Here is a 22166-nt window from a genome sequence, read left to right as displayed (position 1 = left end):
TATTATTCACTACAGTAATTGCCCGAAGGATCTTGTCTGAGCAGTGTATAATAATAATAATAATAATAATAATAATAATAATAATAATAAGAAGAAGAAGAAGAAGAAGAAGAAGAAGAAGAAGGAGAAGTAGTAGTAATAGTAGTAGTAGTAGTTGTAGTAGTAGTAGTAGTAGTAGTAGTAGTAGTAGTAGTAGTAGTAGTCGTTGTAGTAGTAGTAGTAGAAGTATTTTAAAAGAAAAGTTAAGGAAATAATCTGATCATTGTAAGATGTTAATTTAACAGAAATCCTTCAGACTTACCACTGTCAGTGGGACCGGCATTCTTCACAGTGAGTTCAGCATTATTAATCACATACTTGTCTGACTGCTGTAACTGAATTCCGTTCATTGTCCATTTTATACCATTTGTCTCTGGAGGATTACATGTCAGTTTGAGATCTGTCCCAGGATATATGTTTTCTTTGATGTTAATTAGTTCTCCTTTCACTGAAACAAAGAATCATGTATATCTCAGGTGTTTTTTAATGTATAGAATTAACACGGCAGATATGGTTAAAAGTAGATCTAAATGACTATAGTTAACAAATAACGATGTGCTGTAAATAGCTACTAATTAAACTGGTTTAAAGAATGATGAATTGTTATAGTAGTAAATGGTAAGATAAATAATCTACTGTTCTTTATGCTCCTTGGATAAGTAGTTTCATTAGTAATCAATGAATGAAATTGGGGCATAGAAGCCTTTATTATTGCCATACATTACAGCAGAATTCTTTACTTAGCATATCCTAACTGAGGACATTTTGGTCAGAGTGCAGGGGCAGCTTTGATAAAGCACAGTGAGGGTCCAACAGTGGCAGATAATAATAATAATAATAATAATAATAATAATAAGAAGAAGAAGAAGAAGAAGAAGAAGAAGAAGAAGAAGAAGAAGAAGAAGAAGAAGAAGAAGAAGTCCACTCACCACTTTGACTGAGAAAATCACTAGATACACTGAATCCACTATTAATGAGATTGGCAGCAAGCTGTTGGTTTGCTGAAACCAAATCAATGTTGTTTGTTGTTGAGGTAATAGTGAAGTCTGCAATCACACTTCCAGGTCTGTTTAAAACACACACACACAAAAAAATGCTGAAATTTGCAATTACAGATGAAGAAAAATTTTGATTATAAATTGGATTCATCTGATGCTGGAAGAAGAAGAAGAAGAAGAAGAAGAAGAAGAAGAAGAAGAAGAAGAAGAAGAAGAAGAAGAAGAAGAAGACTTAATTTGATTACTACTACTACTACAAATGAATAATGAATTTATTGATCTTTTAAATAATTCATCAGTATGTCAACATATGTTAATTAAAACAATGTTTTGTTAATTAAATTAATTTTTTATCAGAACTATGTATGCTGAACAGATCTGAAGCACAATTAACTTAGTTTACAATAAATATTTTACCTGAAACCAGTCACTGATGCAGAGTTGAGCTGATAGCCAAGTACATTTTTGTAGCTTCGTTCAATCTGAGGGTACAAAATGATTGTCCTATAGTTTAATGTGAAGAACTGTATACAAATCAATAACTACTACTACAAAATAATAATAATAATAATAATAATAATAATAATAATAATAATAATAATAATAATAATAATAATAATAATAATAATAATATGGATAAAATCATGAAATATTACATACTGTGCAATACTTACTGAACTCTGAATTGTATTTTTATATGTTATATATTTGTCACTATCTTTATTGTTGAGGTCAAAGTCAAAGGTCTGAGTTAGTTTCAATGAGAGGCTTAGTACACGGGTCCCTTGAAATAAACAACAATAATGAAAAATTAAAAATAATATAAATTGACCATTGTATTCAATTCAAACCTTCAAGCCATGGAAGATGACTTAGAATAAAGGTAAATAAAATTACACAGTAAATACATTTTATAATATACAGTTATACAGTTATAATATAAAGATTGGATTTAAACATAAAAATCTCATCTAAATTATTGTTTACCTTCTCGTATTTTCCTTAGGTGAGGCATTTGTTCTTCTGGTAAGCTAACCTGAATTTTTTTTAAAAATGTATTACTTAGAAAATGTTGAATAATAATTACTATATAATAACAGGTAGAAACTTTTAATTACCTTTGAGGTTATATAGATTATATAGGAAGAGGAAAAAGTGTGATCTCTGTTACTGTGATTGTGGTTTTAGTATTTCCAAAACTGGGATTTTTACACATAACAACCTCTAGAGTTTACAGAGAATTGTAACTCAAAAAATCACTCTTTAGAAAAGTGGTGAGCAGAAAAGCATCTCAGAATGTACAACACATCAAACCTTAAGGTGGATGTGCCTGTAAGTATACATACCCTCAGAGGTAAAAATAAATAAATAAATAAATAAAATAAAAAAAATCTACCATTAATCTTTAATTATGTTTGTGCCTAACAAGCAATTAAATTAAAAAAGTTATTTTTATTTTACCTCTACAATTATGTCAGAAATCCCATTAAGCAATTGTAAGTTCACCACTTGCAGATGAATCAGCAGGATGGCAGCAAATACTGGCAAATCATATTTTAATATTTTCCCTGTAAAGTAAATGAAAAAAATGAAAAAACTGCAAAAACGATCGGATCTGCTGGAAACACCAGCTCAATGCAAAGAAGTTACAGCAGTGGTGGCTTGGTATTTTGTTTCATTTCCCAGCAGTGATACAAATCACATGACTCTATAATTGTGTATTACTGGTCATGTGACATTGCTCTTTTCTTGTTTTGTTAGCTCTACAGATAATCCTTGTTCTACTTTGTTTAGTTTCTGTTTTATTTTAATAAAAAATGCATTTGTTCCATCTGAATACCACTATCTGATCCTTGTTTTACATATTTGCTGCAGATTTGTCAGCTGTACATCTTTAATCAAGGTCAGTGGTGCAACTTTTTAGCACAAAATGTAATGTGTTTTTTTTTCTTGTTTGTTTGTTTTGCTTGCTTAATTAATGAGACAATTTAAACGTACCTTTATTAGCCATAATTTTGGACTACAGCTGGTATCACCTTGTCGTTTCTACATATAAAATACAAGAGTTATTTAGCACATTCATAACTCACCAGGAAATAGTAAAATCTTAATTCAGTAAAAATTAACCTAAACAGTAATAATAAAAACTTTTCAGATTAAACAAATAAAAATTACAAATATAGATGCATCCACTAAGAGTCATCCTGTCATGGCATGCTAAAACAGGTGCCAATAACTATCATTATAACGATTGTTGTAGTTCCAGATTACATAGTATGGCATTTCACAGCTACTGCAGTTCCTCATTTCACTCAAAAAAAAAAAACACTTGTAGGTAATAAATAAAATTTACACACACACACACACACACACACACACACACACACACACACACACACACACACACACACACACACACACACATAAATATATATGTATCTAGTTTGAGAAAACCAACTACTATAGAAGCACAAACCTAGAACTACAGAAGAAACTTGTTCCTGCCCTTTATTGATAATGCTGATTGATCATTGAATACAAATGTAAACACATGATTTATCTTACCTTGGCTCTATCCAGCCCACGATTTTCTCATTAAACATAAAGAAGAGAGCTAGAAAGGTCTGAGCTTTAGACTCCGCTCAGATTTCTCTGATACCTGACCTTCCAGATGTCTTAGAATCAAAGAATGGCATACTAGCCAGACCTGTTTCAGATCTCAGCATTTACTGCAATGACTTATTTCCTTGTTTCAAGACAAATGGATGGTTAAAGCGAGGTTGGTTGTAGGTGTCGCTACGTTATATGGCATAAACTACGTGGACACCAGATCATAATATTCATGAATGCATGCTGTAACATTAAGATTATCATTCACTTGAAGGCCAAAACCTGACTGTCACAGATTCCCAGCACATGCTGCAGCTTTCGATGCACATCATATCTCCATTTTAGTTGTACTGTGCCATGTGTTTATAATTACTTCTACAGTCATTACTGAATTGCTTTTGGTTATTGACCTCACCCCTGTCTGGTCATTGTTTTATTAGGTATCTCGTATGTCATGAATGTTCTTACTTGTTTTCAGTTCTTTGCTGAATAGTGCCTTAGTGTAAGTCCTAAAAAGTCCCTGGTTCTGTGTCTCAAGTTGAAGCCTTTTGCCTTTTTCGGTCTTTTGAAATAGGCAAAAATCTTTTTTTGCAATCAAAACTATTTGAGCCTGAGCTTTAAATAAATATTTATTGTTTCTTTATTATTTGCATTATTCTAGTTTTCTGTTTTCTGGTTTCATTGTCCTGGATTATACTTATATGATGTTGCCTGTCTATTCCCTGACACCTGCTATGCAGATATGATGAGGTACACTTGTACACTTGATATGATGTGGTACACTTGATATACACTTGTGTCTTGCATCTCAATGATACTTACATGAATATATCCTGTTAGGCAATTTAAAATCAATAAAAACATGGTTTCCTAGGATTCGTGTGAAACTTGATTGGCCAGCACCAGAGATGGGGGACTCGAGTCAGACTTAAGTCGCAAATTTGAGACTTGCTTGACAAATATTAAAAAAAGACTCGACTTGACTTTGACTTGACATTCATGACTTGAGTCTTACTTGTGACTTGCACATGTGTGACTTACTCCCACCTCTGGCTAGCACAAAGTCTGAACTCATCTCTAAATATCATTGCTGATGTGTTTAGACTGTGAGGTTCAACAAGCAAACCAAATATACAGTATTTAACTGAATCAATTTTTAAAATGTATGCAATTTTATATCTTTAAAAAAGTCTGAAGTATCTGAAGTACAATCTTGTACTTCAGATATTGTACTTTGATAGTGTCTAAAAGTTTTAGTTTGACAAATCAGTAAATATTCAAAGGGGCTGATTATATCAATATACGATAATTGGGCTTTCAAAGTTCGTTAGCAGTAAAGTTGTGGAGCAGGAACATTATTTTATTATTAGGGTAGGTAATTAATATTTACATTAAAATAAGGAACACTTACTTAATGTGTGTGAGATGCTTAGTGTGTAAAGCTGAACCAAATCTAGGTTGATTAAAACTAATGTAAATAGTAATTAATTTGTTGAGAAGTATTTATTTAAATCTTACACCAGTGACAAAATCCAGCCCTACATCCAAACTTGACAAGTTATTAAACAGACAATGTCCAGTTAAGAATAAAGACATGCAACCAAAATGCAATCCAAGACACAAAAGCTAAAACAAAAAAATTATGCTTCGGTTGTTGAAGTCCATGTGAGACGATGAGGGATCCTTAGAGTTGGCCATGACAGAATGTAGTAAAACAAATTGTGTATAAAGGATGATATAATGATGGCAATTGACTTTAAAGTTGTTTCCCTTTGACTCTTAAAATTAGTTTAAGCATTAACAAATTGCACATATCTGTATAAGACCAGCCTGTTTGTCGGACCCCAAAATTGCATTATTGCTAAAATGCAAAATATTAGTAAATTAGTATAATTGTAGTATGTGATGAATCAAGGTAAATATCAGTCAATATAATGTACGTAAAATATGAAATAAGGACAAAGCATTTTGTAGAGCAACAGTGGAACGAGAGCATATATTTTTGGGAATAAGGAAGAAAATATCAGATAATTTTTGGGTTAAAAAAATCAAATAATGAAGTTTAAAAATGAGACTTTTGACATATGTGGAAAAACTGTATGTTTTGAAGTTTTCTGTCTATCCTTGTGGGTGTTAAAATTATGGAAATATATTTGTACCTAGCTGATAAACAAGTTCATTGCAGAATAAATTTCAGAAATAGTAATAAGAAGCACTAGACTTATGTGAGGCAGACTGTATTGTGTTTGATGTTTGCAGTTAAACAGATCCTTATAACATGGGTTTTTAGTTTAGATGTCAATTAGCTGTATCTGAGTTGCTTGAAGACATATTGCTGCCACTCGATATATTATAAACACCTGAAAAAGAAAAAATATATATATTCACAAATGAGGTAATTGCAACTTTCTTTATGCATGATAAAGCTCATGTAACAAAACCAAAATTAAATAAATGTATTAAGTGCAATATCAAAAGAACAGGACTGAAAAGATTATTAAAACTATGATGTTGTAAATTAAATAGAGGTGAGGACAAGGAACATAGCCAGTTCAGTACAAATCATGCACAGTGAGCAAGGTTTAAAATGCAATAATATTCCTATATTTGCAGCATTTTGGCAGACACCATTAGACACTATTTAATCAGCAGTTAACCACTACTATATTTCAGCCTTTAATCAAATCGTGTCAGTTTAAACTCACACTAATTCCTGGAGTAAAATCATCAAAGTTGACAATTTTTATTCAATTATTCTTACAATTTTCCTAATTAAAGAAAAGCATGCATTGCCTACAGTATGGCTTTTATTTTATTAAAAAAACTGCTGTCCATGTTAAACAGCCATACAACACAATTAGTCATTCTGAAGTGTCATAGTGTCATAGCACTGGGTTGGAATCAACAGGAATGTTGTACACTTATGCCAAATGCAATTTTAGAAATGTCACACATGAATATGCCACAGCTTTCAGCAAGAACGATGAATAAATACATGTTTCTGGATATCATTCAACATGCTGAACAGATCAAATCTGAAATGTTCCACAATCAAAATTGGTTTATTTTAAAAACTATACATTTAAAATATTACTTGTTTTAATACAAACTTTAAAAGAGAGTTTAGTGTGTGAATGTTAAAATATAGTCAAATATGAAGTGAAAAGATTTAATTTGTGCATGTGAATTTTCAGTTTAGTTACATACTTCTCTGCCGTAGTCTTTGAAAGAAAGGAAATCCACTTGAGGATGATGGTCCTGCAGTCGTACTCTGTAATCCAGACACATTTGTCATCAACTTTAATTACTGCAGTAAAGTCATTTTTATTTTCTAAAGAACTTGCATATGTAATATAAACTATATTTACCCTAGTCTGGCCAGAACTTAGGTTCCTCAGTAAAAACTTTCCTGCCAATGCTTCTCGGACCTGCAACCACAAAACATTTGTTTACATTTATAGCATTAGGCAGATGCCCTTATCCAGAGTGACTTACAAATGTTCAAAAGTATGTGCAATATCAAAGAAATATTTGTCTGTTTGTTTCTTTGATTGAATTGAAGAGTGTGTAATGACTTTAGAGTAATCATACCTTACTATCCAGTAATGTTCCAAATACCAAAATAAAGAAACCCTTCAAAGAGACGGAAATATTTTTTAACATTTAATATAATAAATATGACATTATATAGAATGATTCAAATTTGAGAAATCGTGAAATAGTACCTGAAGTGAATTAAGGAATGCAAACACCACATGAATCCCAAAGTTTGGTGACACCAAGGTCCCAATGCCGAATCCCCACGTTAGACCAAAGAGAGGTGTTAAAATCGCCACACATCTAGCAATGACCACTAGGGGATGTTTCTCATCTGGCTGAGTGGAAGCATTAACTCCTCTCCTCAACATCTTAAACAGAACCACAATAAGCACCAGGAGGTTTATAGCTACAATCGTCAGAGCAGGAATCACAAATGCCAGGAGAGCCTTTGTTTTATTCCAGTTCAGCCAACAATTGTAACCTTGTTGAATGTATCCTTTGCCTCCAGCTGTAGATGCCACAGTAATGACAGCTATGATTAACGGGGCTCCATAGCCGACAGTGAAGCCTATGGCCATCATTGCTCCTCTGGTCATTCTGGAAAAGACCATGAGGGTGCGGTAGAGGAGCAAAAGTGCTGATAGAAACATCCAGAAGAAAAGGGCAAGATAAAAGAAGTGCATGAAGAACGTCGCTGTACTGCAGGGACCCTCTTGATTAACAACAGCTGCTCCAATGATGAAGCAAATGTTCGCAATCAGGAGGGAGACTGCGATGTTGACTATGGCGACATGGCGCATGTAGGATGTGTCATTTCGTGTCACTGATTTCCATATGATGATTTCAATGATGAGGCACAAAACCAAGCTGCCCATTGAAATGCCAACACCAATGTAGGTTATATAGTCTAAGATTATGGCTTGGACTTTATCCAGCGTAAATGGTGACATCAGGATTGAAAAAGAGGTTGTGTGATTGCACTCACATGTGTATCTTTTACTTTCATTCCCAAGTAGATTTAACTGACATCCAGTCGAGTCCCATCCACCAACACCATTCAGAAGACTAAAGTTCCAGAAGACACACTGAGGTTTTCCCAATGTAGTATTTATGACATCAAAAGAGAGAGAGATGTTGTTAATTGTTGAGTTTGTCTCAATCATAGCTACATCTCCATTGATCTTGGTGCCAGTCTGACTGCTGTTGTTGTTGGTCAGATTTCGAACAGGTAAGATGTTGTTAAAAACTGAAGATATTATGACTGTGAGGGACGTCTTGGCCTTAGTCATGGGAATATTTATTTGGGTAGTTGAATTTTTTCCAAATGTTCCAGAAAAGGAGATGTTAATGGAAGAAAATGTCAGTTTATTAAAAGAAGAGAAGTTTGTTGTTATATTGGCGTTTTCATCCAAAAGTCTGCGTGCAATGCTTTCAGTGGAGTTCAGAAGTACAGAACTGGCATTCATTGTTGTACTGTTCTTGTTTAAAATCGCCCATGTATTTTTTGCACCTTCTGATCCAATGACATCAGTTATTTTTAGGAAATTCTTGCAAAAAAAAAAAAGGTAAAATATGTTAAATATAGCATATCTGGTCCAAATAGTATACAGTAGAAATATCTAATCATAAAAAATACAACTGAAGTTCCAACAGGAGATGTACAGTAAATGTAAAATTGCTGCATAGTATGAAACACTTTTGCAATCAAAACAAGCCAATCATATGCTCTAAAAATGACTTACTGTCATAACTGGTTGATTGACTGAAATTGCTTGACAGCGACTGGAAATGGTTGTCAGTGTTTCTACAAGTGTTAGTATGGTATCTGGAGAGTCAACAATGTTTTTAATCTCTGATGTAGCATTACTGCTGATGTTAAACATAAACTGTGGGATGTTTTCCAAGGGTACAGTCTACAGAAAGAAAACACAAAATATTATTAAGCAGGAAACAGAAATCACTATCAAGATTATCCATCATGGAAGTAAGAACAAAATCCAATTGCCTTAGCTTCTTCTTTTAAAATGACAAAAATGAGCAGGACGCAGTGGTCTTCTATGGTGTTCCAGAGGTTTGATGCATTACACTGAGCTACTTGATAGCCATCCATGTTTTCAGCACAGTCTCCGTTGTGTTTTTCTCCCTGATTTCCAGCTCCAAATACAGAATCAAAGCAGTCAAATTCTAAAGAAAGAAAATGAAAAATAGATTATTATACTACTACTATTACTACTACTACTACTACTACTACTACTACTACTACTACCACCACCACCACCAATAATAATAATAATAATAATAATAATAATAATAATAATAATAATAATAATAATAATAATAATAATAATGCATTCCTCTAGATATAATATGTAACCTTGTAGATCAATATTTCTCCATGCCAAGAAAATGTATTTATAATATATTTTTTGTACATATTATTTAATAATATTGTAAAACATTTTGTATTGCATTATATTTATAATGAACATTTGATCAGAAAATGGACGTCACAAAGATATTAATGATTTGTAAAAGTAATAAGAATTATTTTGCTGTTTTAAATTTTTATTTTATACTACATGAGGTGCCGGGGAAAGAAATGTAAATAAAAATAAATGATTACTCACGTTTGTTTATTATATTTAGTGTAATGCTTTTTAGGTTGTAAGATGGATTTGTAATTCCATTGATGGGAGTTTTGAGTTGGCATGAGACTTGTACGATTTGGCCATTAGTCCTACACTGCTGTTGGTTAACTGTATAGTTACAGAATATGCAGCCTGTTGTTGGGTCTGTGCAATACAATTAAATGGTAAAAAAAAATCAGGCAAATAATCATTCAGTTAAACACCATATTTAAAATGGTGAAGTGATACTAAATACAAATCAATAATCAAGTTGTTTTGGATTCATGACCTTCCATAACACATATAACAAAAAGAAAAAGAAAAAACAGTTGTGTGTCACCTGTTGAAGGTGAGCTGCAAGCAGTGCCCCATTCCAGTTGATACACCACCTGAACACAACACTTCAGTGCAATTGTATCAGTCTTACATTCTAAAGTTTTGTCAGTGCTCACTTCGATATTAGGGTACGGCTGAATTGTAATGGTTTGCCAGATAACATAGGGCAGAGAGTTTACTGTTGTACTGCAGGCATATAGACCTGAGAAAGCAGAGAAATAATTAATAATAATATATAAAAATAACTAGAATGCAAATAATATAAAAATATGAAATGTAATAATTATGAAACACAGTCAGTGTGTTATGAGAGCCATGAGGGCTCCCTCTGCTAGCCTGCAGAGGATTTGCTGCACTTTAGCATCAGGACTATTTCCCACTATTCATTGCACCACCAACTCAGCACACCTGTTTCCCATTTGTAATCACCCGGTCTATTTAAGCTCACTCAGAACTAAGCCTGTCTTCGATATTGCCTAATAAATAATAATAAATAAACCAGCATTTGGATTGAACCTGTTTCACGTTCGTGACACAGGGAATGCAGCATTATAATCTGTATATAATATGGAATACTGTCCTAAGTAAACCTCAAGAAGCTACATAAATTGTACATGAGGCTATTGTTTGGGTTACCTTTTTTTTTCTCTACAGTATTTGTAATGAATACATTAAAATGGCAACAACAAAATTTCTCAACAGCATTTCTTTACACAGTACAGTATATGTTTAGTGTATTATGTATAGTACACTATATTATATGCTGACCTACAGTATATTGTGCTGAGACATTAATAAGTGGATTTCTTTGCAAGTTATTTATTTTTTCGTCTTCATTGTGCACATTATGTCTGACCACTCAGATACTAATTTAGTATATTTATTTGTAACTTACCACTGTTACTGGAAGTGGCATTGTTCAGTAGAAGGATATTACTTGATCCGGTTATCGGAGCCCCATTCAGGGTCCATTGTATATCATTAAGCACAGGTGGATTGCAGGTGAGTTTGAGATTTGTCCCAGGATAGATAATGCCATTACTTTGATATAGTCCATCTTTCACTGAAATAAAGAGTCGAGTACATTTCTATTTGTTGTCCAAGAACTCTCCATACTTGTAAACATGTACAACATTAATACCGTAGAAGTTGAATATAGATAACAAACACCTACCACTTTGACTGATCGCATTATCGCTCACATTAAATCCCTGAGAACGGAGACTGCTAGCAAGGTTTTGGTTTGCTGATACCAAGTCAAGGTTAGCACTTGTTGCTTGAATAGTAAAGTCTGTAATCACACTGCCAGGCCTGTTAAAAACACAGGACATCATTGAAGACATTACCTCTAAAATATAACAGATCTAAATAATAACTCTAGATAACAATAAGTAGCATCACCTGAAGTTAGTCACTGTTGCCGAGTTGGCCTGATGGCCAGGTACAGTACTGTAACTTTTATTAATCTGAAAGGAAAAAATGCACAGAATGTAAAATTATCTTTCCATTAGAGTAGAGGAGCTATATTTGACACAACATTATTACTGCTTTTAAGAATAATAATAACATGGATTCTATTATTATTAATATCATATAAATCATTCATATATATAATTCTATGGTGTAATACTTACTGAATTCTGTATTGTTGCTTTATATGTTTTGTATTTTGCACTGGATGTGTCAGTGAGTAACAAGTCAAAATTTTCATTTATTACCATTGAGAAACTTAATATATAATTGGCTGTTAAAAAAAATAACAAAACAGACAATTAAAAAAACCTTGGAGGATGATAAAATTATGATAAAAATGAAAGTGAAATATGTACATATCCAAAGTTAAATACATAAAACATTAAAAAAAATTGCATTAAAAATTAGGTTTGATAAAGTATAAGATAAAGATTTAAATTGTACTTGGAGTTGTGATTATGGGAACGTTGGTTTGAATTGTAGTAGTTGAGGTGGATCCTGAGGTAGGTGTGGATGCTGAGGTAGGTGTGGATGCTGAGGTAGGTGTGGATGCTGAGATAGATGTGGATGCTGAGGTAGGTGTGGATGCTGAGGTAGGCGTGGATGCTGAGGTGAACAAAGCAAAGCTTTCTTTCTCATACAGGACTCAGTTACTCAGCATAATCATGAAATGGTTTTTTAGTTTTTGTACTTTGTTGGTCTCACTGTTGGTCTCACTCTGTTGTTGAGATTTGAATGAGAGCCTTGTCTAGCTAGGGCTTAGATTAGGTCATGTTGTAGCATCCACCACATCACTATTTATCCAACAGTGATTATTTGGATGTCCAAAATATTAGATACAACTCTGTTATGTAATGAAAGTTATGAAATTCTATTACCCTGTCTTTAAATTCATCTTCATTTTTACTCCCTTGCATCAGTGGCAGTTTTTGTTCAGGGGTTTTTGTTCAATGTTTCCTAATTATGATACTAGCTTTTATCTTCTATAAAACTGGGGTATTGTAAACTTATACAGGCAGCATTTTTTGTTATGCAAGCAACATTCAATTTTTACATTTCTTTGAAATATTTCTATTTATTATTGTTATTTACACAAATAAACCAAGTCAAATAGTAATACGTAATTAAATCTTTAACCTCTCATTAAGCTCTAAAACACAATCTCAATGGAATGTCTCAAACACCCTGACAAAACAAAAACAAACAGCTGCTTGAATTAAACAAAATCAAACGGTAATTCTAAATAAACTGCTGGTCTTAACTTTGGAACTGAAAACATCAAGAAGAGGAGAAGAAGAAAAAACACCATCTACTCAAAGATGCCTAATCAAATCAAAACAAGCAGACACACTGTCATTGTATGTATAAAATCCCCAAAGGTCTTCTCATTTAAATCTATAGTGTTATATCATTAATAGTGAAAAGATGGAGAGAGAGAATGAAGGTGTGTTTTTACCTGTGGTGGTTGTAGCTGAACATGTACGTTAGAAATGTGAAAGAAATTAGATTTAAATGTATCATGTTAACAAAACTTAAAAGGTACACAAACATGGGTGAGACTCTGCACATCATGTAGAAGTTATTGGCATAGTTTTACCTGGAAGTGGCTCAGTGGGGCATGTAGTGTTATCTATAAAGAAAAGACATGGCACAATTTTAAAAATAAAGGAATAAATGATGAATTTGGCATCAATTAATTTAATGCATTTAGAGTCAGTTATTTGGAGATGTGCTGATTTTTTTATATTGAGCATGTCATGTAGTGGTGGGTTATTACACATTTGTTGTTTAAAAGTAACCATTATACAGTATGTTAATGAACTATTTAAAGTGCCTCACATATACATGTTTATAATTCATGTTACATATTATACATACTCATCAGCTCATTCATTGGTTGGCAGAAGTGTCCATCATTTGGTAAAGTATTGATGCAGCCACATGAGACATTGGTGACGTCACCACAAGATCCATATAGTATGCACTTTTCACACGGCCAGAAATACTGATCCTCACACCTGCACTGATATTCAGTACCAGTCAAATTGCACACTGTGGAACAGAATAAAACATCATAAGGTGTGGTTTTCTTACGGTTATGTTTTTTATAAACATTTAGGAATATTCATTTTTCTGTCTTTTTGTAAATAATGCTTATAGATTAATTAAGGAGAAACAAGACATCTAACTATCTGACATGACCTTATATCACTGCATTACCATTTTAAGCAAATAATTTAAGATAATGACACAGTGACACACATAATGATGATTTGTATAATAACATGTGTCTATAATGATCTCTGACAGATTTTGAGTATAAGATTTAACATAAAATTTAAAATCGGTTACCTGTAGTGATGTTAATTTCAGTGATTCTGATGTCACTGTTTATTAAGGGTAAACTGTTTGTCCCCGAAAGGCTCCTCAATACATTCTGGACCCTTACGTCTACTGCATCAATCTCAAACTCAATCATATAATCAACTGGGAGAAATGTGAAAGAAATTCCTTTTAAATACATCATCTTAAGAAAATGTGAAAAATACACAAACATTGTTGAAACACTGCACATCATTTAGAAGTTATAGGCAGAGTTTTACCTGAAAGTGGCTTAGTGGGGCATGTAGCGTTATCTATAAAGAAAAGACATACCACAATTTTAAAAATAATTGGATAAATTTCAACTTTGGCATCAACTACTTTAATGCATTTAGAGTCAATTATTTAGAGATGTGATATTTCTCTTACATTCCTCAGTACTGGGCATTTTATCTTAAACATGTCTGTTGTCATTTTTATATTGAGCACGTCATGTAGTGGTGGGTTATTACACGTTTCTTCTTTAAAAGTAACCGTTTTATGTTAATGAACTATTTAAAGTGCATAACAAAGACATGTTTATAATTCATGTTACATGTTATACATACTCATTAGCTCATTCATTGGTTGGCAGAAGTGTCCATCTTTTGGTAAAGTGTTGATGCAGCCACATGACGAATTGGTTACGTTATTACAAGATCCATATAGTGTGCATTTTTCACACGGCCAGAAATACTGATCCTCACACCTGCACTGATAATCAGTACCAGTCAAACTGCACACTGTGGAACAGAATAAAACATTATAAGGTGTGGTTTTCTTATGATTATGTTTTCTTTGAGCATTTAGAAAAAAAATCTATTTTTTTTTGTTAATAAAGCTTATAGATTAATTAAGGAGAAAAAAAATAATCGAACTATCGGAGATGAGCTTACATAACTCCAATTACATTGTAAGCAAATATTTTAAGATAATGACACAGTGACGCACATAATGAGGATTCATAATAAAAAAACAAGTCTATAATGGTCTCTGACAGATTTTGAGTATAAGATTTAATATAAAATTTAAAATCGGTTACCTGTAGTGATGTTAATGTCAGTGATACTGATGTCACTGTTTATTAAGGGTAAACTCTTTGTCCCCGAAAGGCTCCTCAATACATTCTGGATCATTATGTCTACTGCATCAATCTCAAACTCAATCATATAATCAACTGGGAGAAATGTGAAAGAAATTCCATTTAAATATGTCATCTGAAGAAAATGTAAAAAATACACAAACATTGGTGAGACTCTGCACATCATGCAGAAGTTATGGGGAGAGTTTTACCTGGAAGTGGCTTAGTGGGGCATGTAGCGTTATCTATGAAAAAAATGCCACAATATTAAAAGTAAATGGATAAATTTCAACTTTGGCATCAATTACTTTAATGTATTTAGAGTCGATTATTTAGAGATGTGATATTTCTCTTACATTCCTCAGTACTGTGCATTATATCTTAAACGCGTCTGTTGTCATTTTTATATTGAACATGTCATGTAGTGGTGGGTTATTACACATTTGTTGTTTAAAAGTAACCGTTTTATGTTAATGAACTATTTAAAGTGCCTAACAAAGACATGTTTATAATTCATGTTACATGTTATACATACTCATTAGCTCATTCATTGGTTGGCAGAAGTGTCCATCTTTTGGTAAAGCGTTGATGCAGCCACACGATGAATTGGTTACGTTATTACAAGATCCATATAGTGTGCATTTTTCACACGGCCAGAAATACTGATCCTCACACCTGCACTGATAATCAATACCAGTCAAACTGCACACTGTGGAACAGAATAAAACATCATAAGGTGTGGTTTTCTTATGGTTATGTTTTTTATAAACATTTAGGAATATTCATTTTTCTGTCTTTTTGTAAATAATGCTTATAGATTAATTAATGAGAAACAAGACATCTAACTATATGACATGACCTTATATTACTGCGTTACCATTTTAAGCAAATATTTTAGGATAATGACACAGTGACACACATAATGATGATTTGTATAATAACATGTGTCTATAATGATCTCTGACAGATTTTGAGTATAAGATTTAACATAAAATTTAAAATCGGTTACCTGTAGTGATGTTAATTTCAGTGATTCTGATGTCACTGTTTATTAAGGGTAAACTGTTTGTCTCCGAAAGGCTCCTCAATACATTCTGGACCCTTACGTCTACTGCATCAATCTCAAACTCAATCATATAATCAACTGGGAGAAATGTGAAAGAAATTCCTTTTAAATACATCATCTTAAGAAAATGTGAAAAATACACAAACATTGTGGAAACTCTGCACATCATTTAGAAGTTATAGGCAGAGTTTTACCTGAAAGTGGCTTAGTGGGGCATGTAGCGTTATCTATAAAGAAAAGACATACCACAATCTTAAAAATAATTGGATAAATTTCAACTTTGGCATCAACTACTTTAATGCATTTAGAGTCAATTATTTAGAGATGTGATATTTCTCTTACATTCCTCAGTACTGGGCATTTTATCTTAAACATGTCTGTGGCATTTTTATATTGAGCACGTCATGTAGTGGTGGGTTATTACACATTTGTTGTTTAAAAGTAACTGTTTTATGTTAATGAACTATTTAAAGTGCCTAACAAATACATGTTTATAATTCATGTTACATGTTATACATACTCATTAGCTCATTGATTGGTTGGCAGAAGTGTCCATCTTTTGGTAAAGTGTTGATGCAGCCACACGACGAATTGGTTACGTTATTACAAGATCCATATAGTGTGCATTTTTCACACGGCCAGAAATACTGATCCTCACACCTGCACTGATATTCAGTACCAGTCAAACTGCACACTGTGGAACAGAATAAAACATTATAAGGTGTGGTTTTCTTATGACTATGTTTTCTTTGAGCATTTAGAAAAAAAATATATTTTTTGTTAATAAAGCTTATAGATTAATTAAGGAGAAAAAAATAATTGAACTATCGGAGATGAGCTTACATAACTCCAATTACATTGTAAGCAAATATTTTAAGATAATGACACAGTGACACACATAATGAGGATTCATAATAAAAGACAAGTCTATAATGGTCTCTGACAGATTTTGAGTATAAGATTTAATATAAAATTTTAAATCGGTTACCTGTAGTGATGTTAATTTCAGTGATACTGATGTCACTGTTTATTAAGAGTAAACTCTTTGTCCCCGAAAGGCTCCTCAATACATTCTGGATCATTATGTCTACTGCATCAATCTCAAACTCAATCATATAATCAACTGGGAGAAATGTGAAAGAAATTCCATTTAAATATGTCATCTGAAGAAAATGTAAAAAATACACAAACATTGGTGAGACTCTGCACATCATGCAGAAGTTATGGGGAGAGTTTTACCTGGAAGTGGCTTAGTGGGGCATGTAGCGTTATCTATGAAAAAAAAATGCCACAATATTAAAAGTAAATGGATAAATTTCAACTTTGGCATCAATTACTTTAATGTATTTAGAGTCGATTATTTAGAGATGTGATATTTCTCTTACATTCCTCAGTACTGTGCATTTTATCTTAACCAGGTATGTTGTCATTTTTATATTGAGCATGTCATGTAGTGGTGGGTTATCACACATTTGTTGTTTAAAAGTAATCATTATATGTTAATGAACTATATAAAGTGCCTCACATAAACATGTTTATAATTCATGTAACATGTCATACATACTCTTCAACTCATTGATTGGTTGGCAGAAGTGTCCATCTTTTGGTAAAGCGTTGATGCAGCCACACGACGAATTGGTTAAGTTATTACAAGATCCATATAGTGTGCATTTTTCACATGGCCAGAAATACTGATCCTCACACCTGCACTGATATTCAGTACCAGTCAAACTGCACACTGTGGAACAGAATAAAACATTATAAGGTGTGGTTTTCTGAAGATTATGTTTTCTTTGAGCATTTAGGAAAAAAAATCTATTTTTTTGTTAATAAAGTTTATAGATTAATTAAGGAGAAACAAATAATTTAACTATCTGACATGAGCTTACATAACTCCATTAAAATTGTAAGTGAATATTTTAAGATAATAACACAGAGACACATATAATGATGATTCATATTAAAACACAAGTATATAATGATCTCTGACAGATTTTGTCTATAAGATTTAATATAAAATTTAAAGTCGGATACCTGTGGTGATGTTAATGTCAGTGATGCTGATGTCACTGTTTATTAAGGTTAAATTGCTTCTCTCCAAAAGGTTCCTCAGTAGATACTGAATATATATGTCTGCTGCAGCAATCTCAACCTCAATCAGATAATCAGCTTGAAGAACCATGAAAGAAAATCCATTTAAATATATCATTTTAAGAGAAATTAAAATTGCATGAACTTTGGTGAGACTCTGTAGGTCATGTAGAAGGTATTGGCATAGTTTTACCTGGGAGTGGCTCAGTGGGGCAGGCAGTGTTGTCTGTAAAGAAAAGACATGGTACAATTGTAAAAATAAATGGATAAATATCCAATTTGAAATCAACTAGTTTAATGCATTCAGAGACAAACATCTAAAGAATATGTGCTATTTCTCTTTCATTCCTCACTATTGTGCATTTTACCTTTAGTGAGTCTGTTGTCCTTTTTATATTGAGCATGTCATGTGGTGGTGGTTTACTGTTACAATTACACCTGCAAAGCATCCACCTACCCATGGGAGGGAGCCCTCACCAATGTATTTACCTTCCCGGTACAGTTCCGGTTCACAACCAGGTGTTTATACCCAACCTCTAAGCTACGTTCTTCACACCGTCACTTCACTATTAAAAAGGAAACCCAAAAAACTTTAGTGGTTCGAGGCTGCTTAACAAGCCTTTGAAATACTCAAAAATATTCACCACAGCCCCCATCCTCTGCCAGCCGGACCACTTCAGCCTATTTACTCTGGAAGCAGATACTTTGTGTTGCAGGATCGGCACAGTGTTTTACCAATTAAACAGAGACCCAGGGAAGCTTCACCACTGTGCCTTTTCTCCTGCAAGTTAACCACAGCAGAAACTAACTATGACGTTGGCAACTGGGAAATTCTGTCCATAAAAGAGACACTAGACCAATGGAGATGAAGGGCCCCAGCAAGCTTCCAAGACCTTACGTCCCAACTGCACTCCGTCAATGCACCATAAAGTGGGTACATACCGCACCTAGCTCAGGACACCCCGCCATTCAGAGAACCTTAAACATACTCAGAAATGCCTTCTCATTGCCCTCCATGGCCAGGGACGTCAAAGCATATGTCGACTTTTGCCACGTCTGTGCCAAGATCCACACACCTTGTCAGCAGACTTTAGGCCTCATAGAACCCCAGCCAGTACCTGAAATACCATCGTCCCACCTCTCGATAGATTAAGTCACTGACCTCCCTAGTTCCCAGGGTTTCACGGTGGTTCTGGTAGAAATGAACCTGTTTTTAAAGGCCATGCAGACTCATCATCCTAAGAGGGCTACCTATGGTGTTGGAAACAGCCATGGTTCTATTCAAACATGTACTGTATCCCGTTGCTTCGGCATTCGAGAGGATATTGTTTTTGACAGCTGGATACAGTTCACATCCAGGTGTTCGATAAGAAGCTGGGCATACATGTGAGCCTTACATCTAGCTATCACCCCTAAGCCAATGGCCAGATAGAGAACAATAATCAGGAGCTGGGCAGCTACCTGAAAATTAATTGCAGAAATAAACAACAGCATTGGAGCCAATTCATTTCGTGAGCCAGGTATGCATAAAACTCTCTGTTACGGGAGCCCTCTGGTCTCACACTGTTATAGTGTATTCTTGGTTACCAACCACCCCTGTTCTCCTTGTCAGAGGAGCCCTTGAATGTTTGCACAGTAGACAATTTTTATCAACAGAACAGAGAAACCTTGGAAACTGAGCATAGGGGTTTACAATGATGTGTGCGCAGACAATGCATCCAAGCTAACCACAGAAGGCATCCCCATGTCCCCTACCTACCAGGACAAATGGTATGGCTATCGACTAAGAACCTACGCATTAAACTCCCATGCCAAAACCTGAACCCCAGGTACATTGGGCCCTTCAAGATTTTCCGACAAATTAACCCGATAACATACAGACAACAACTACCAGCCAATTACAGCATACTGTATGCCCGTCATTCTATGCTTCCGTCCTAAAGCCTCCTCACTCCAGGAACAATGCCTCTCCTCCTCTGCCCTTGTAAGAGGACGGGACACCAGCATACCTTGTCCACACAATACTGGACTCTTGTAGCAAGAGGGGCCAGTTGGAGCACCTGGGTGACTGGGAGGGGTATGGCCCGAAAGTGAGATCATGGGTAAGCGCTAAGGACATCCTTGACTCCGCTCTCAGCTTATAATTATGTTGGCTTCGTAGAAGCCAACATTCTGTTTACCTATTTAAGCTTAGACAAAAATTTATCAAGAGTAACTCCTCCTAGGTATTTCGAGTCACATGCACCTAATTCGGATATGTTGTAGACTATGGTCTGAAGTTTGTTGCTCTTACTTTTCTAAGCGATCCGAGTACAGGTACTTCCGGTACCGGGTCTCAAATTGGCCTTTTTCCCCATAGACTCCCATTATAAATTTTTGAGGTTTATATCTCTGCAAGCTTTAGAACTGTCTACACCAAACTCTGCAAGCTTTTTCGGGTGATACTCTGAACAAAATTTTAAATTGGTGTGTCGACTGGCCTTTTGGTTAGTCCTTTTTTAGGCCTTGGTTAGGCCTTTTTAGCCGAATATTTAGCCCCCAAAATATGATAAATAAAAAACTTTTTACAACATGGACATGTGACGAATCAAAACACTCAGATCAATGAGGGAAACTTCCTCACGGGTATTCTGATGACATCACATGATGTCACATCACATGATGTCATGTAAAAATTAAAAATTAGCACAACATGGACTTCTGACATATCAAAACACTCAGCACAATGAGAACTGCTTCAAGTGTATTCTGGTCATGTCACATGACATCACATGAAAAAAAGTAATTAGAACAACATGGACATGTGACATATCAAAATAGCCCAATGTGGGGAACTTCCTCAAGAGTATTCGGATGACGTCACATGCTCGTCTCCACTTACCTCCAAATGTTTTGGCACCCTAGCTTTCTGTCTACTTGCTTCCAAAAGTACCAGCCTTTGCATTGTCAAAGCCAACATCAAAGTTGACATGACGAACAAATCTAGTTCATGTTACATATTATACATACTCATCAGCTCATTCATTGGTTGGCAGAAGTGTCCATCTTTTGGTAAAGCGTTGATGCAGCCACACGACGAATCGGTTACGTTATTACAAGATCCATATAGTGTGCATTTTTCACACGGCCAGAAATACTGATTCTCACACCTGCACTGATAATCAGTACCAGTCAAACTGCACACTGTGGAACAGAACAAAACATTATAAAGTATGGTTTTCTTATGATTATGTTTTCTTTGAACATTTAGAGAAAAAAAAAAATTTTTTTGTTAATAAACCTTATAGATTAATTAAGGAGAAACAAATAATCTAACTATCTGACAAGAGCTTACATAACTCCATTAACATATTAATATATGATGCTAATAATGTTTCATATTAAAACACAAGTATATAATGATCTGCGACAGATTTTGTGTATAAGATTTAATATAAAATTTAAAGTCGGATACCTGTAGTGATGTTAATGTCAGTGATACTGATGTCACTGTTTATTAAGGTTAAATTTCTTCTCTCCAAAAGGTTCCTCAGTAGATACTGAATATATATGTCTGCTGCAGCAATCTCAACCTCAATCAGATAATCAGCTTGGAGAACCATGAAATAAAATCCATTTAAATATATAATTTTAAGAGAAATTAAAATTACATGAACATTGGTGAGACTCTGTACGTCATGTAGAAGGTATTGGCATAGTTTTACCTGGGAGTGGCTCAGTGGGGCAGGCAGTGTTATCTGTAAAGAAAAGACATGGTACAATTTTAAAAATAAATGGATAAATATCAAATTTGAAATCAACTAGTTTAATGCATTCAGAGACGAATATCTAAAGAATATGTGCTATTTCTCTTACATTCCTCACTTTTCTGCATTTTACTTTTAGTGAGTCTGTTGTCCTTTTTATATTGAGCATGTCATGTGGTGGTGGTTTACTGTTACAAT

The 22166-nt window shown here is 34.0% G+C and overlaps 2 protein-coding genes across 18 annotated transcripts in view; both read right to left on the bottom strand.

The window, feature by feature from the left end:
- Window positions 1-234: 234 nt before the first annotated feature.
- LOC113660910 lies at window positions 235-4988 on the bottom strand. The gene is made up of 8 exons (XM_047804853.1): window positions 3603-4988; window positions 3036-3083; window positions 2499-2605; window positions 2025-2073; window positions 1712-1821; window positions 1455-1519; window positions 969-1105; window positions 235-487 (listed from the first exon to the last, which is right to left on the bottom strand). Exons 2-8 carry the CDS (start codon window positions 3046-3048, stop codon window positions 273-275), a joined length of 696 nt encoding a protein of 231 aa, XP_047660809.1. The 5' UTR covers window positions 3049-3083; window positions 3603-4988; the 3' UTR covers window positions 235-272.
- A 143-nt stretch (window positions 4989-5131) lies between these two features.
- The window catches only part of LOC113660904, a 50525-nt gene continuing 33490 nt past the window's right edge, over window positions 5132-22166 (bottom strand). For 10 of the 17 annotated variants that reach the window (XM_047804833.1, XM_047804842.1, XM_047804835.1 and 7 more), the window contains 34 exons: window positions 21927-21959; window positions 21677-21811; window positions 21232-21405; window positions 18416-18448; window positions 18166-18300; window positions 17696-17869; window positions 17371-17403; window positions 17120-17254; window positions 16652-16825; window positions 16326-16358; window positions 16075-16209; window positions 15601-15774; window positions 15278-15310; window positions 15027-15161; window positions 14554-14727; window positions 14227-14259; window positions 13976-14110; window positions 13502-13675; window positions 13221-13253; window positions 13080-13094; window positions 12068-12229; window positions 11785-11894; window positions 11552-11616; window positions 11325-11461; window positions 11046-11213; window positions 10155-10352; window positions 9815-9979; window positions 9193-9371; window positions 8930-9100; window positions 7373-8734; window positions 7239-7280; window positions 7016-7075; window positions 6855-6918; window positions 5132-6007 (listed from right to left, as the gene is read on the bottom strand). In XM_047804833.1, the coding sequence (XP_047660789.1) occupies window positions 5946-6007; window positions 6855-6918; window positions 7016-7075; window positions 7239-7280; window positions 7373-8734; window positions 8930-9100; window positions 9193-9371; window positions 9815-9979; window positions 10155-10352; window positions 11046-11213; window positions 11325-11461; window positions 11552-11616; window positions 11785-11894; window positions 12068-12229; window positions 13080-13094; window positions 13221-13253; window positions 13502-13675; window positions 13976-14110; window positions 14227-14259; window positions 14554-14727; window positions 15027-15161; window positions 15278-15310; window positions 15601-15774; window positions 16075-16209; window positions 16326-16358; window positions 16652-16825; window positions 17120-17254; window positions 17371-17403; window positions 17696-17869; window positions 18166-18300; window positions 18416-18448; window positions 21232-21405; window positions 21677-21811; window positions 21927-21959 (5045 nt within the window). In that variant the 3' untranslated portion in view covers window positions 5132-5945. The remainder of the gene's footprint in view (window positions 6008-6854; window positions 6919-7015; window positions 7076-7238; window positions 7281-7372; window positions 8735-8929; window positions 9101-9192; window positions 9372-9814; window positions 9980-10154; window positions 10353-11045; window positions 11214-11324; window positions 11462-11551; window positions 11617-11784; window positions 11895-12067; window positions 12230-13079; window positions 13095-13220; window positions 13254-13501; window positions 13676-13975; window positions 14111-14226; window positions 14260-14553; window positions 14728-15026; window positions 15162-15277; window positions 15311-15600; window positions 15775-16074; window positions 16210-16325; window positions 16359-16651; window positions 16826-17119; window positions 17255-17370; window positions 17404-17695; window positions 17870-18165; window positions 18301-18415; window positions 18449-21231; window positions 21406-21676; window positions 21812-21926; window positions 21960-22166) is intronic. The other 7 variants (XM_047804836.1, XM_047804845.1, XM_047804847.1 and 4 more) reach the window with 7 other exon arrangements.

The sequence above is a fragment of the Tachysurus fulvidraco genome, chromosome 20 (assembly GCF_022655615.1).
Source record: "Tachysurus fulvidraco isolate hzauxx_2018 chromosome 20, HZAU_PFXX_2.0, whole genome shotgun sequence".
In the NCBI taxonomy this organism is placed as follows: domain Eukaryota; kingdom Metazoa; phylum Chordata; class Actinopteri; order Siluriformes; family Bagridae; genus Tachysurus; species Tachysurus fulvidraco.
This window is presented reverse-complemented; position numbering and strand designations above follow the sequence as displayed.